Source organism: Schistocerca americana, chromosome 1, assembly GCF_021461395.2.
Source record: "Schistocerca americana isolate TAMUIC-IGC-003095 chromosome 1, iqSchAmer2.1, whole genome shotgun sequence".
Taxonomy (NCBI): Eukaryota; Metazoa; Arthropoda; class Insecta; order Orthoptera; family Acrididae; genus Schistocerca; species Schistocerca americana.
The window spans coordinates 836,253,705-836,267,473 of record NC_060119.1 but is presented as its reverse complement, the minus strand read 5'-3'; the positions used below and the strand labels follow the sequence as shown (position 1 = coordinate 836,267,473).

Sequence of the window (13,769 nt, the reverse complement as noted above, 5' to 3'; positions counted from 1 at the left end):
TTACTTGTACAACATTGCACACTGTTCGTAGCTTGACAGGTACCAAATGGTCCTCCACTTCTCACCACCTGTTCTTAAGCATGACAGACTGTGGTTTAGATTCACTGTCTCAAATCTACCAGATCTCAAACCCTTCTTCTGTTAACTATGTCCTTGGTAAACCCCCACAGAACTGAAGTTCAGGAGAGTCACATCAGGAGACCAAAGGGGCTGGGCAATGGGACTCCCCTCCCATTCCAATGCTGAGAAAACATATCACAGAGAATGTGGTAACATCCCCATGGTAGTGGGAAGGTGGTGGGTGGGCACCATCCTGTTGGAAAATGATGTTAGGAGGCATCTCTGGAACTGTGTAGTTCACCAGCATGTCAAGATAGCTGTGCCCTGTCACTGGCACACATGCTCCATGCAACTCAGCACTGTTCGTCAAATGGTGAGTATCACAGTTTGGAGATGTGTCAATTGCGTACTTACCCATCAACATAAAACGTCAATTTCTTTCATTGTAAGGATTTGTTTGTGTATACCTTAGACCAGACAATTGTATTGTGTATATTAAATGCCTTAAAGCATCGTAGGGACTGGGAATGCAAGCTTATATCTTGGCCAGATTTTAATGTGGCATACATTTCAGATGCAGACACTACTATGTGTAATATTTTAGTGGCCATTCAGCAAGGACTGTATGTATTTCACTTCCTATAAGTTGCACCGCAACATTCACGGCCAAGGAGTGAAGGTGGCTACCACTGTATTTAATGTAAAGTTCCATGTTAACTTACATAGTTTATGTAAGTACTTTTGTTGCATGAAGTTACATAATTTTCATTCCCAGAATCTTTTAATACTTGGTTAATAAATGCTGAATAACCATTCGGCACTTTATTTACTCATTTATCACACCCACAACCAAACTTCATAGTGAAACAAAAGTACAGGAGTGGTGGTGTAGAGTCACAAAAAAATACAAGGTACTTTTCCTATTAATACAGTTCGAGAACGATCAGTCACGGTGTAAGAAATTTGGCTTGCCTGCTGAAAGAGGAACTCACGTACGAACTCTGCAGGAGCGGTACTCAACCACGAGGAAATATTGAGGGCTGATACAACAGTTACGTAAGTATACATGTGAACCTATAACAAATTAAATTACTTAGAGAGAAGAGGTAAGTTTGGTTATCACTACTGTTTTGCACTGTGCTTAACCAAAATTCAGCATAGTAGAGGAATTGCTTCTTGATTCTAACCCATTAGTTGTCAAGTTAGGAGGCTGCAAGCTTGTTTAGAGTATTCTATAGCAAGTCTGGAAAACTTGGGAGGATTGGTGCAGGTGACATTAATGAATTACAAATCTCAAAACTCAATTCACTGGTTAATTGGGATGCTGCCTCTAACATGAACACGAGTAATAACAACGGACCACAGTACTAAGCACTTGGTTTTTAGCCAATGGAAACTGTTTGCCAAATTATCAAACCCTTTCCAAATGCGTGACAGAACATGAGACCACATCAGTGATTCCATGGCAGCAGTAGTTAAGTTACTGTATGCTTCAATTGTCCTGCCAAACCAAACACATGCAACGGGAATCACTGGGTGCAACCCATTTTAGCCATTAAAATGCAAGAGGCCCAGTTTTACACAATTTTAGTCATACTTTAATTTAAAATAGTATGTTAACTGTCATATTCCTGTCTCCTAAAGCCAGTAGCATGCACACAAAGTAACATGGCTGGGCTCGTGCAGACAGTACAGTAGCAGAAGGGACAACTGTTTCAGTTTGAGCCTAGTCTTCCGTTGAGCCAGATTTTTTTAATTATATCAAAAACAAGACTTAAAAGTCATTTAAAACTGTTGATAATTATTTGGAAGAAAATAATTAATTATGACTTAATGAAAACATTATGCATTCAGAACTGATGCCATTTTCAAATGTCTGCTTAGGAAGAACTTTCCCCCGTCCCCACCTATAATGCACGAGGACTGCAGCGCCATGTTATGTAGAAAAGGGAAAGCAACGAGAACACGAAGTGTGCAGATTGGCTGGTGACAGTCAAGTGAGCAACAACATGATATAGCAGCCCAGCACTCCTGAAAAAACATGTTTCTGCACTGATGCCATGTTAGTTTGAGTGAGCTCTACACGACAATGTTGTTTACGCAACTTTTGAGATTAACAAGTGCATTTTTATGATATACGCCAAGAACATAGGCTGAAATAAAATAAAAGTAATTACTAGGTTCAAATTAATATTTATTGAAACTGCATATCTGCAGATTTTGTTGTATAAAAGATAGCTGTGTTCAACACTAAAGGACGAACTGCACAGCTGTACATGGGTAGAAACCTCTGTTAGTGATGAACTGTGGAAGCAGTTCCTGCATTCCATAAGTCACAGGACTCAGTTACTCACAACAGGATTGAGGAAGCCGACTTCAAGACAACGAACCTCATTTACAAAGACACTTTCAGATTTATTCACACAAGCTGTCACAGTTATTACACCTTTCAAACATTCTCCTCACAAAACATTCAAATGTCACACTGTAGTCCGCTTTTTTCACGAAGGGCTAAGAACCTGCTAAAGTAATTAGAATATCACACAATATAATAACTGTCTTGTGGTACTGAGCACCATTACTGGAATATTTGTACACAAAATTTGTAGTTAAGAATAATTTGCTTTTCAGCACGTAACATTTAATTTAAAATGATGGCAGTTACTGCCTCGCAGTTCTGCAACAAACATATAGGTCTATAAACTGCAAATTTGCCTGGCTATGTCAACATTTAACAGGAGAATACATATATCAAAGTTAATACTGAATACCAATATTTTCAAACAAACAAACCCAGTGAAGCAAGTTTCAGCCTTTTAAATGCAGTTTTGGTAGCTAGTATAATATGGGGAAGGGGATCATGGATTGAGGTTACCTATTCAACTACCAGTCCTCAAAAAGTTTCATCTGAGCATTTCATTTGGCAATACCAGTGTAACATATTTTCTTTTGTTACATATGCACAAAATATTTATATATCTATATAAGTTATAAATTACACAACAACTTCCTTATGGTATTCACTTGAATATGTTTTATATACAGAATAATTATTTATACAAAAATTATACATACATTTGTCATATTTAGTACAAACAATTATACACAAAGTGGGTAAAATTCAATGTAAATGTGGTACAAATTCATTTTACTTATGAATTCGTGGGACATCCAAATTACAGTTGTACTCATTGTTCATTAAGGTACTTAACAACCACCTGGAACCACAGGAAGTAAGCTCAGTCCATAATTAAAAGAAATAGGCATAAAACTGAAGGCTGGGTGTTATATCAAGCAAACTTACCACAGCAAGTTCACAACATTAAAAACTTGAATTTTAAATGAATGACTTTTTGTCTTGCTATAGAGCACATTAAGTAATTGTAGTGACAGATGAAGTTATGCTTTTTAAAATGATGTTTTTCCCTATTTGTATGCCTGGACTGTAATAAAATTATTAGTGTCTAACAAAGACGAAAGTTACAAGAAAAATGCAGCATGATATGCCCCAAAATTCATGCTGCCTTAAGAACACTATGAAACTTATCATATTATCAAATTAACTTTTGGTATTCCTAGTTCTGACACATAAAACATCAGCAACGGAACTGTAGACTTGTTGCCAAAATACAGTCTAGTATTTCATTTTGTTTCAGCAAGATAGGAAACAGCAAGTTCTAAAGTCAATGTTATAGATTTTTAGAAGTTTCTAAAAACTAACAAAATACTGAGTTTTACAGTTGATTGGTGCACAGTGTTATAGCGTTCAATCACAGACAATATACCGAAGTGCAAAAACAACTGGCTTAAAAATACCAATATGACAGTAACTTGCCTTTTCTGCAAGTAATGGTAGATACTAAAGATTTTACGAAAATGACAGTCCTTTGTTGACTAAGATAACTAAAAATATCAATGTAAAATGATCACTGCCTCATTTGTAGCATCTACACTTGGAGTGGAAGAACACATTACAGCCAAAAGAAGTCATTAGGCTTGTTCGAGCACAAGACAATGAAGTCTTTAGCATCTGTACTAAAATATGATATGGTCAAATAATATATCATACATATAATCACTGTAGTGATCATGTTACAAATGCCCAACAGGAAAACATTAGCCAAGTGTGGTTAGCTACGAGATACTGGTAGTTTTCCTGCAACTTTGTGAAGAATCTCTTCCAGAAGAAAAACTGAAGTATCTGCTATGACAACACAAAGCAGTAGAATAATGTTTAGTGCAGCACAAGTGAACTCTTTACTTAGAGCATACACAATATTATGCAATTTATCAGCAGCAGAGAAACAATGAATGTGAAAGCTACAGACTACCCGCGAATAAAAGTCATCCAACCAGTCTGTGGAAACTTATTTCCATTTCTTTCTTACATTAAGTCTTAGCAGTGATACACCACACAATAGAACATCTATTTTTGGGGGACAAATGTTTTTACTATCCTAACAAATGACATGTGTGCATGTTTTAACTATGCTTAACTTCAAAACCTCTATGGAGAGTCATCCAGTGTGCATCCTCTTCAGCTTACAATTGTGTTACAGTGTTTTCTACGTCAGAGCAGAGTTAAATATTGCCATACTTTAAGACCAAGCACTTCCAATTCACTTTTACAATATACACACCGCTCACTTAAAATCTGAATTAAATGGATGAAGTAGTCATGTCTCTAAATTTGAAGGCATGTGGTTTGGCAAACAAAGTTAAATATCTGCTACAGATTCTGTAATTATAAATATCTGAAAGATGTGGAAGAGAGTGAAAGAATTGTACATTTTGAAATGATAAGAGATGTAATGCTACTACATTTAACTGGTTCCCTTTGCACCTGGCTCTCACTTGACAGAGTTCTGAGGAACTCTTAGTTACGAACTGCGACCACTGACACACTTTATTCTTTCGTCCCTCGTGTTCAGCTTTCATTAATATGAAAGTAAACAGTATCTTTCAATATTTTGCTTATTAAATTTGCCAGTTTTTATTTTTGCCAAGCTTTCACACATCACTGTGTACTGCCACTAAATAATCAGGAGATAGAAAAATACTCTTGACAGACCATGAAAGCAATGCAGAAGCATATGAAGAAGTAAAATACTACCTGTTTACTAATGCCAATTTGTTTACATATTGTTACACAGACAAGTATTTTTGAAAGCAGAAGCAAATTTCTAAATTTTATTCTTCACAGTTACTTTTTGCCTATGTTTGTTTACAAGCTCTGTATACCTTCGATCATGGAAGTTTAAAATATGCCTATCACCAACAAGAATGATTGAAACAACCCCATTTACTAAATACTGGGCAACAAAAGTAATGAAACTTGAAGAATCAAGCCATTTTTGATGTTAAAGTGAATAGAAAAGCCAATTTATAAGGTAATTTAAACAGGTCATGGTAGGCAGTGGACACACACGAGAAGGCGAGCGCACACGCGCAGAGAGAGAGAGAGAGAGAGAGAGAGAGAGAGAGAGAAGGGAATAGGACAAAGAAAGAGTATAAAAGATAAACATAACACTGCTGATGGTTCATACCACAAAAATGATTTTAAGATGAACCTTCCATAAACTCACTCTATTTCCCAGCCATGCTGGCACAAACAGAAAAGTTTGCTCGACTTACATTTGCAGATGTAACAATACTTGTATTGACAGCAGTGCACATGAACAAACTGAATCCTGATGTTACAGTATATAAATCTAAATAAACGAAAGATTGTGGCAATAGAAATTTTATGGTAAAAGAAATGGATTTGGAGGCATTACAGTGAACAACACCCTACCCATAACTTCACACTTATGGACTGATCCTTTGAGTTCACCTTTATCCCTTGACCCCCTTCAGCAGGAAATATTAATTTCCTCATGGGGCTCTAAACTTCAGTTGTTGTTTCACCTAGTGAAATGTTTTCTTTCGTTATTGTTCAGGTCTACCATTCCTCTTTGACATACACAATCTGATTGATCATGAAAATGGGAAGATGATAGTGCAATATGTTTGTTTTCAATACACAATTATAAATAATTACATCTGATTAACAACTAATAATGACAAAGAGTGGCCCCAAATTTCACATATGAATGTTGTACTTTATGTGGTAAAGAAGGCTACCAGTTATCTAGCTGTCTGGCAGTACACATACAGAAAAAGTTGATATACACTTCATTTTTTTTTTTTCATTCTGTTGTGTTAGGAACAATGTTTGTAAAATACAAGATAATATCTACAATAAATTAATTTTCTGTTGCATCTGATCACAAGGTAATGAACACTGATTTTTCCTCATTTTACTGTACATATAAACAAATTATCTGTCTACTCAAAGTTTTTGACTTCGCAGAAACATTATACACATTTAATTTACTGCTGTGAACTTGAAATGCATAAATTTTTAAAAAACAGTAACATACATAAAATTTTGAAGACAGCTATCATATAATGTGTTAGATGCTGTAAACTGGTTTTAGTATAAAATAAAGCTCTTTGTAAAACTGGAAATTCCTTTCCAGTGCCTTGTATACATTCTCTTCTTACTCTATCACATTACTGCTTTTTCTTATAGGTGCGCTGTTGCTTTTTTGTGCATCTCTAAATGACCATTAAGAAGATGCTGTGATGTAAAACCCGCATCACAGAATTCACACACAAATGGTCGTATCTGTGTATGAGATAAAATATGCTGTAAAAGAAAATATAATTCTTATTTTCACAACATTTTCTTTAATAATTTAATATCTACAACAAAATTGATCACAAATATGTAACTACCTTAGTCATTGTAACCCATAAACTGTTTAAAAAACTGCTCTGTCATGAATTCATCAGCTACTGTTAACACCATCATACAAATACTTATTTAATTCCTGCAATTCCACATCAGAGCTGTTATTTTTAATTCCTACTCACTTATCACTGTTAAACTGGACAACTATCACTTAGATGAAATCTTACACTTGTGTCGAAGATTATTTCTAATTAATCTAAGGGATTTTGCTACATTAGCACCATAAATTAGGCTAAAAGTATGAATTAGCTACAAAGGAATGATATGAAAATATCTCAGCCTTTTGTCATTTGAACCAGAAATCCTGAAACTGATTTTCTCATTAAACTGGTAACTAATTGAATAAAATGAGGTCACTTTGGAACTTGGAATTGTCTTGTCACATTTCATTTTGTTTCCACAGATTACTGGTTTTGGCTTTATGCGCATTATCAGATCTGGAAGCACAGATGCAAAGAACACACAGCCATTAATTAATTCAGTTTATGGTCATGCATCCTCTTGTATCATTGGTGTAGCAAATCTGATGGTTGCTTTAAGGCCAAAACATGTGGTGCAAACTAAACAAAATATTATGATGACTGCAGAATCTACAATTAACTAATACAAATTTCTTTATATTATGAAGTTACCCAACACACAAAATGTTGTCCTGTTGTTGCTATCAAGTTAAAGAACAGTATTATGGAACCACTTATTCAAAAGTAAATCATTCACAAAAACTGTGCTTCATAGACAGAGAGAGAGCTACATGACCAGTTTTTCTGCAGTACCAGCTGTAATGATAACACTTTTTAGTGATTAACTGTCGAGTTTTATAAATGTTACGTGATTTATGTACATATTATCCCCAAACTACCTGCACAGAAAACATCCCATTGAGTCACAGGCCGCTAATCTCTATCTTTCACAGCCTACAAAAATAATGTACAGAAAATACTTTTCTTTTGAAAGATTCTGAGAAGAAATTAAAGTCCCATTAATCTACTTAGACTTTGCTCCGTTTTGCTTGGATCACATTGTCTGTTACAATTCACTTAATGCAGGAGCACAACTAAAGCAATATTTTAAAATACAGTATGTGGATGAACTGATTATGTACAGAAAAAAATATGAACTCATTCAGTGAGAATACTGCCCTATACACTCCATTAGAAAATTAGCATGCTGAAACTTCATTTAGAAACTTAATAAAAACATTTTTCGACCCACTCAATTAATTGTAAATATCTTGTTTTGTTACAAAATTTGAAAACCTAGTTAAAGAGCTTAAACTGATGCCTGACCAAGTGCAAAATACTGATGAATCTAGCTTTAACTACAGATGCTTCCTACAAGAACTCATGCTGCACAAAATTACTCTGTAACAGGTGGAAAACTTGCCAAAGACAGAAGAACTATTGCTGACTGTAGTAATGCTAATAGCAGTCACAAGATGCTGTTGTTTGTGATGGGAAAGGGGGAAGGGGGGGGGGGGGGCGTTCAAAAACATTAAAAGGTTATCACTACCAGTACGTTACTGTAACCAAAAGTCAACATGGATGGAATCCAGCCTCTTTAAGGAGTGATAGAGAGAGAGAGAGAGAGAGAGAGAGAGAGAGAGAGAGAGAGAGAGAGAGGAGAAGAAGAAGAAGAAGAAGAAGAAGAACCCTTCCCTGAGTGTGTCATACTGATATGCAACAATACAACATGTCATCCATCATCCATGTGAAGATAAAACTCCATACAGGTGAAATAAAAGCTTTATTTATTCCTGCCAATGTAACATCTCTAATTCAACCCATGGACCAAGGGTGGCTAAAGAGGCAATGTCTTTGAAAATATATTGGGTAAATTTTAGAGAAAACACAAGAAGGCAGCAGCTTGTTTCAAATGATGAACTCAATAAATATAAAAAGAGGTAATCTGGAAACTTGGGAAAAAATGACTGCACCAATGCTTGAAAAATCCTGGTGTAAACTGTGGTCAAAAATGAATGAGAATAAAGATAAAAACATCAAAAAGAAAAGTCAAGAGAATCAAGATGAAACAGCCCATGCAACAAGTGATGAAAGTCAAGAAGCAGACACTCCAGTGTTTTTAAGGGCTTTGCAAACTTTACTGGAGTCCTGTGACATGAATGAGTGTATCAACATATCTGACACTGACAGCATAATGGAAGAAGAATTAACTAACAATCAAATCATAGATAACTCTAAGAACTGATGAAATGAGCAAGATGACAACGATAACTAACACAATGAACCTACAGCTCAGATATCACATACTGATGCTAAAAATGCATTTGACATAGCACTTTAATAAATCAAACAAAGTTCTATGTCTATACCAATAGACATTTTGTGAAATGGGAAACGGAAGAACAATGTGGTGAAATGAAGGTTGTCTGCTTACGAACAGAATATTTTTTTTTTCCCATGTGACTTCTCATGTTTTAATCAGTCAGCTGCATATCAGTTGTTTGTCAGTCCAGTAACAATGTATGCACAATTGTCAAACTTTCACGCACAGTAATAAACCTTACTTTATGATACAGACATATTTTACAGTTCAGGTACTGCTGTACATTATACTTTTGTGTAAGATATTTTAGTGTGTCTATGATTTCTTTTTGTTTAATAATAAACAAAAAGTTCTGGTTGAGAATAAAGAATTATTTAGGAATTAAGGAGATAACTCTGCAAAAGGCAGAAGTGCTATGTCATCAATACAGAAACAAAAGGTACAGAGTTTTGCTTTGCTTGCTTTCAGAATGAAATTCGTTTCTCAGGCTGTAGGAGAAACAAGCATGACACCCACCCCCCCCCCCCCCACACACACACACACACACACACACACACACACACACACACACCTGTCTCCCTACATTGTGCTCAGTTGACTGCCAGCTCTTTCCTGGCATCCGCCTCATTGGCTGAATGGTCAGCACGTTGGACTGACACGCATGGGGGCCAGGGTTCGATTCCCAGCTGGGGAAGATTTTCTACGCTCAGGGACTGGGTGTTGTGCTGGCCTCATCACCATTTCATCCCCACTGTTGATGCGCAGGTCGCCCAATGTGGCGTCGCACTCAATAAGACCTGCACTTGGAGGCCGAACTTCTCGACTGGGAACTCCCGGCCACTGACGCCATACGCTCATCCATTTCTTTCCTGGCCCGTGGTGGGTGCACTGAAGTGAGGCGTTGGTGCACAGTGGGGTGCAGTACCGGATGGAGAGAGACAAGAGGCAGGGAGGGTTTGCGGGAAGCGTCTAGTGGCTCATGGGAGAGAGGTGAGCTGTCCGTGGACCAGACAGGAGTGCAGGTAGAGGGGGCAGGTAGCAGACGGCTGCGCACACATTTCACAGACTAGGGCACGAGATGTCAGCGGACTCCACTGAATCTTGCATGTTACGCTCTGCTGCACGTTGTGCCACTGGGTGGTCCACCTTGTTTTTCACAACAGATTGACGGTGGCCATTCATTCTGGTTGACAGCTGGTTGGTTGTCATACCAACGTAAAACACTTTGCACTGGTTGCAGCAGATTTGGTGTATAACCTGGCTGCTCTCACAGGTGGCTCGGCCTCTGATGGGATAGAATAAGCCTGTGACTGGCCTGGAGTAGGAGGTGTTGGGTGGGTGGATATGACAAGTCTTGCATTTGGGTCTTCCACAAGAGCATGATCCCTGTGACAGGGGACTGGGTGTGGGAGTGGCATAGGGATGGACTAGGATTTTGGGGAGGTTGGGTGGGCGGTGGAACACCACTCTGGGAGGGGATGAAGTATCTCTTGATAGGATGTCCCTCATTTCCGGGCATGATGATAGATAATCAAAGCCCTGACGAAAGACATGGTTCAGTCATTCTAGTCCTGGTTGTTACTGGGTGAAAAGGGGGGAACTTCTTTGTGGTTGGTTCTTGGGATGGGGCCCCTTAGGAATATGGCAGCAAGAGAGGTGAAGAAAATCAATGTGCACTCCGTGTGCATACCGGGGGGAGTCATTCCAGATGTGGAAAGGGTCCTTCCGGATGCCATGAAGGGTACAGGGTGCACCCATCTGCAGGTGGTCGCTCATGTCGGCACCAATGATGTGTGTCGCTATGGATCCGAGGAAATCCTCTCTGGCTTCCGGCGGCTATCTGATTTGGTGAAGACTGCCAGTCTCGCTAGCGGGATGAAAGCAGAGCTCACCATCTGCAGCATCGTCGACAGGACTGACTGCGGACCTTTGGTACAGAGTCGAGTGGAGGGTCTGAATCAAAGGCTGAGACGGTTCTGCGACCGTGTGGGCTGCAGATTCCTCGACTTGCGCCATAGGGTGGTGGGGTTTCGGGTTCCGCTGGATAGGTCAGGAGTCCACTACACGTAACAAGCGGCTACACGGGTAGCAGGGGTTGTGTGGCGTGGGCTGGGCGGTTTTTTAGGTTAGATGGCCTTGGGCAAGTACAGAAAGGGCAACAGCCTCAACGGGTGCGGAGCAAAGTCAGGACATGCGGGGACCAAGCAGCAATCGGTATTGTAATTGTAAACTGTCGAAGCTGCATTGGTAAAGTACCGGAACTTCAAGCGCTGATAGAAAGCACCGAAGCTGAAATTGTTATAGGTACAGAAAGCTGGCTGAAGCCAGAGATAAATTCTGCCGAAATGTTTACAAAGGTACAGACGGTGTTTAGAAATGATAGATTGCATGCAACCAGTGGTGGAGTGTTCGTCGCTGTCAGTAGTAGCTTATCCTGTAGTGAAGTAGAAGTGGAAGTGGATAGTTCCTGTGAATTATTATGGGTGGAGGTTACACTCAACAACCGAGCTAGGTTAATAATTGGCTCCTTTTACCGACCTCCCGACTCAGCAGCATTAGTGGCAGAACAACTGAGAGAAAATTTGGAATACATTTCACATAAATTTTCTCAGCATGTTATAGTCTTAGGTGGAGATTTCAATTTACCAGATATAGACTGGGACACTCAGATGTTTAGGACGGGTGGTAGGGACAGAGCATCGAGTGACATTATACTGAGTGCACTATCCGAAAATTACCTCGAGCAATTAAACAGAGAAACGACTCGTGGAGATAACATCTTGGACCTACTGATAACAAACAGACCCGAACTTTTCGATTCTGTATGTACAGAACAGGGAATCAGTGATCATAAGGCCGTTGCAGCATCCCTGAATATGGAAATTAGTAGGAATATAAAAAAAGGGAGGAAGGTTTATCTGTTTAGCAAGAGTAATAGAAGGCTGATTTCAGACTACCTAACAGATCAAAACGAAAATTTCTGTTCCGACACTGACAATGTTGAGTGTTTATGGAAAAAGTTCAAGGCAACCATAAAATGCGTTTTAGACAGGTACGTGCCGAGTAAAACTGTGAGGGACGGGAAAAACCCACCGTGGTACAACAACAAAGTTAGGAAACTACTGCGAAAGCTAAGAGCTTCACTCTAAGTTTAAACGCAGCCAGAACCTCTCAGACAAACAGAAGCTAAACGATGTCAAAGTTAGCGTAAGGAGGGCTATGCGTGAAGCGTTCAGTGAATTCGGAAGTAAAATTCTATGTACCGACTTGACAGAAAATCCTAGGAAGTTCTGGTCTTACGTTAAATCAGTAAGTGGCTCGAAACAGCATATCAAGACACTCCGGGATGATGATGGCATTGAAACAGAGGATGACACGCGTAAAGCTGAAATACTAAACACCTTTTTCCAAAGCTGTTTCACAAAGGAAGACCGCACTGCAGTTCCTTCTCTAAATCCTCGCACAAACGAAAAAATGGCTGACATCGAAATAAGTGTCCAAGGAATAGAAAAGCAACTGGAATCACTCAACAGAGGAAAGTCCGCTGGACCTGACGGGATACCAATTCGATTCTACACAGAGTACCCGAAAGAACTTGCCCCCCTTCTAACAGCCGTGTACCACAAGTCTCTAGAGGAATGGAAGGTTCCAAATGATTGGAAAAGAGCACAGGTAGTCCCAGTCTTCAAGAAGGGTCGTCGAGCAGATGCGCAAAACTATAGACCTATATCTCTGACGTCGATCTGTTGTAGAATTTTAGAACATGTTTTTTGCTCGAGTATCATGTCGTTTTTGGAAACCCAGAATCTACTATGTAGGAATCAACATGGATTCCGGAAACAGCGATCGTGTGAGACCCAATTCGCTTTATTTGTTCATGAGACCCAGAAAATATTAGATACAGGCTCCCAGGTAGATGCTATTTTTCTTGACTTCCGGAAGGCGTTCGATACAGTTCCGCACTGTCGCCTGATAAACAAAGTAAGAGCCTACGGAATATCAGACCAGCTGTGTGGCTGGATTGAAGAGTTTTTAGCAAACAGAACACAGCATGTTGTTGTCAATGGAGAGACGTCTACAGACATTAAAGTAACCTCTGGCGTGCCACAGGGAAGTGTTATGGGACCATTGCTTTTCACAATATATATAAATGACCTAGTAGATAGTGTTGGAAGTCCCATGCAGCTTTTCGCGGATGATGCTGTAGTATACAGAGAAGTTGCAGCATTAGAAAATTGTAGCGAAATGCAGGAAGATCTGCAGCGGATAGGCACTTGGTGCAGGGAGTGGCAACTGACCCTTAACATAGACAAATGTAATGTATTGTGAATACATAGAAAGAAGGATCCTTTATTGTATGAGTATATGATAGCGGAACAAACACTGGTAGCAGTAACTTCTGTAAAATATCTGGGAGTATGCGTGCGGAACGATTTGAAGTGGAATGATCATATAAAATTAATTGTTCGTAAGGCAGGTACCAGGTTGAGATTCATTGGGAGAGTCCTTAGAAAATGTAGTCTATCAACAAAGGAGGTGGCTTACAAAACACTCGTTCGACCTATACTTGAGTATTGCTCATCAGTGTGGGATCCGTACCAGATCGGGTTGACGGAGGAGATAGAGAAGA

General features: G+C 39.0%; 1 protein-coding gene across 1 annotated transcript in view; it reads right to left on the bottom strand.

The window, feature by feature from the left end:
* Positions 1 to 2,233: 2,233 nt before the first annotated feature.
* The window catches only part of LOC124594550 (transcription factor HIVEP3), a gene marked incomplete at its 5' end in the record, with an annotated part of 83,568 nt that continues 72,032 nt past the window's right edge, over positions 2,234 to 13,769 (bottom strand). The window contains one exon of the mRNA XM_047132925.1: positions 2,234 to 6,751. Within this exon, the coding sequence (XP_046988881.1) occupies positions 6,629 to 6,751 (123 nt within the window). The remainder of the gene's footprint in view (positions 6,752 to 13,769) is intronic.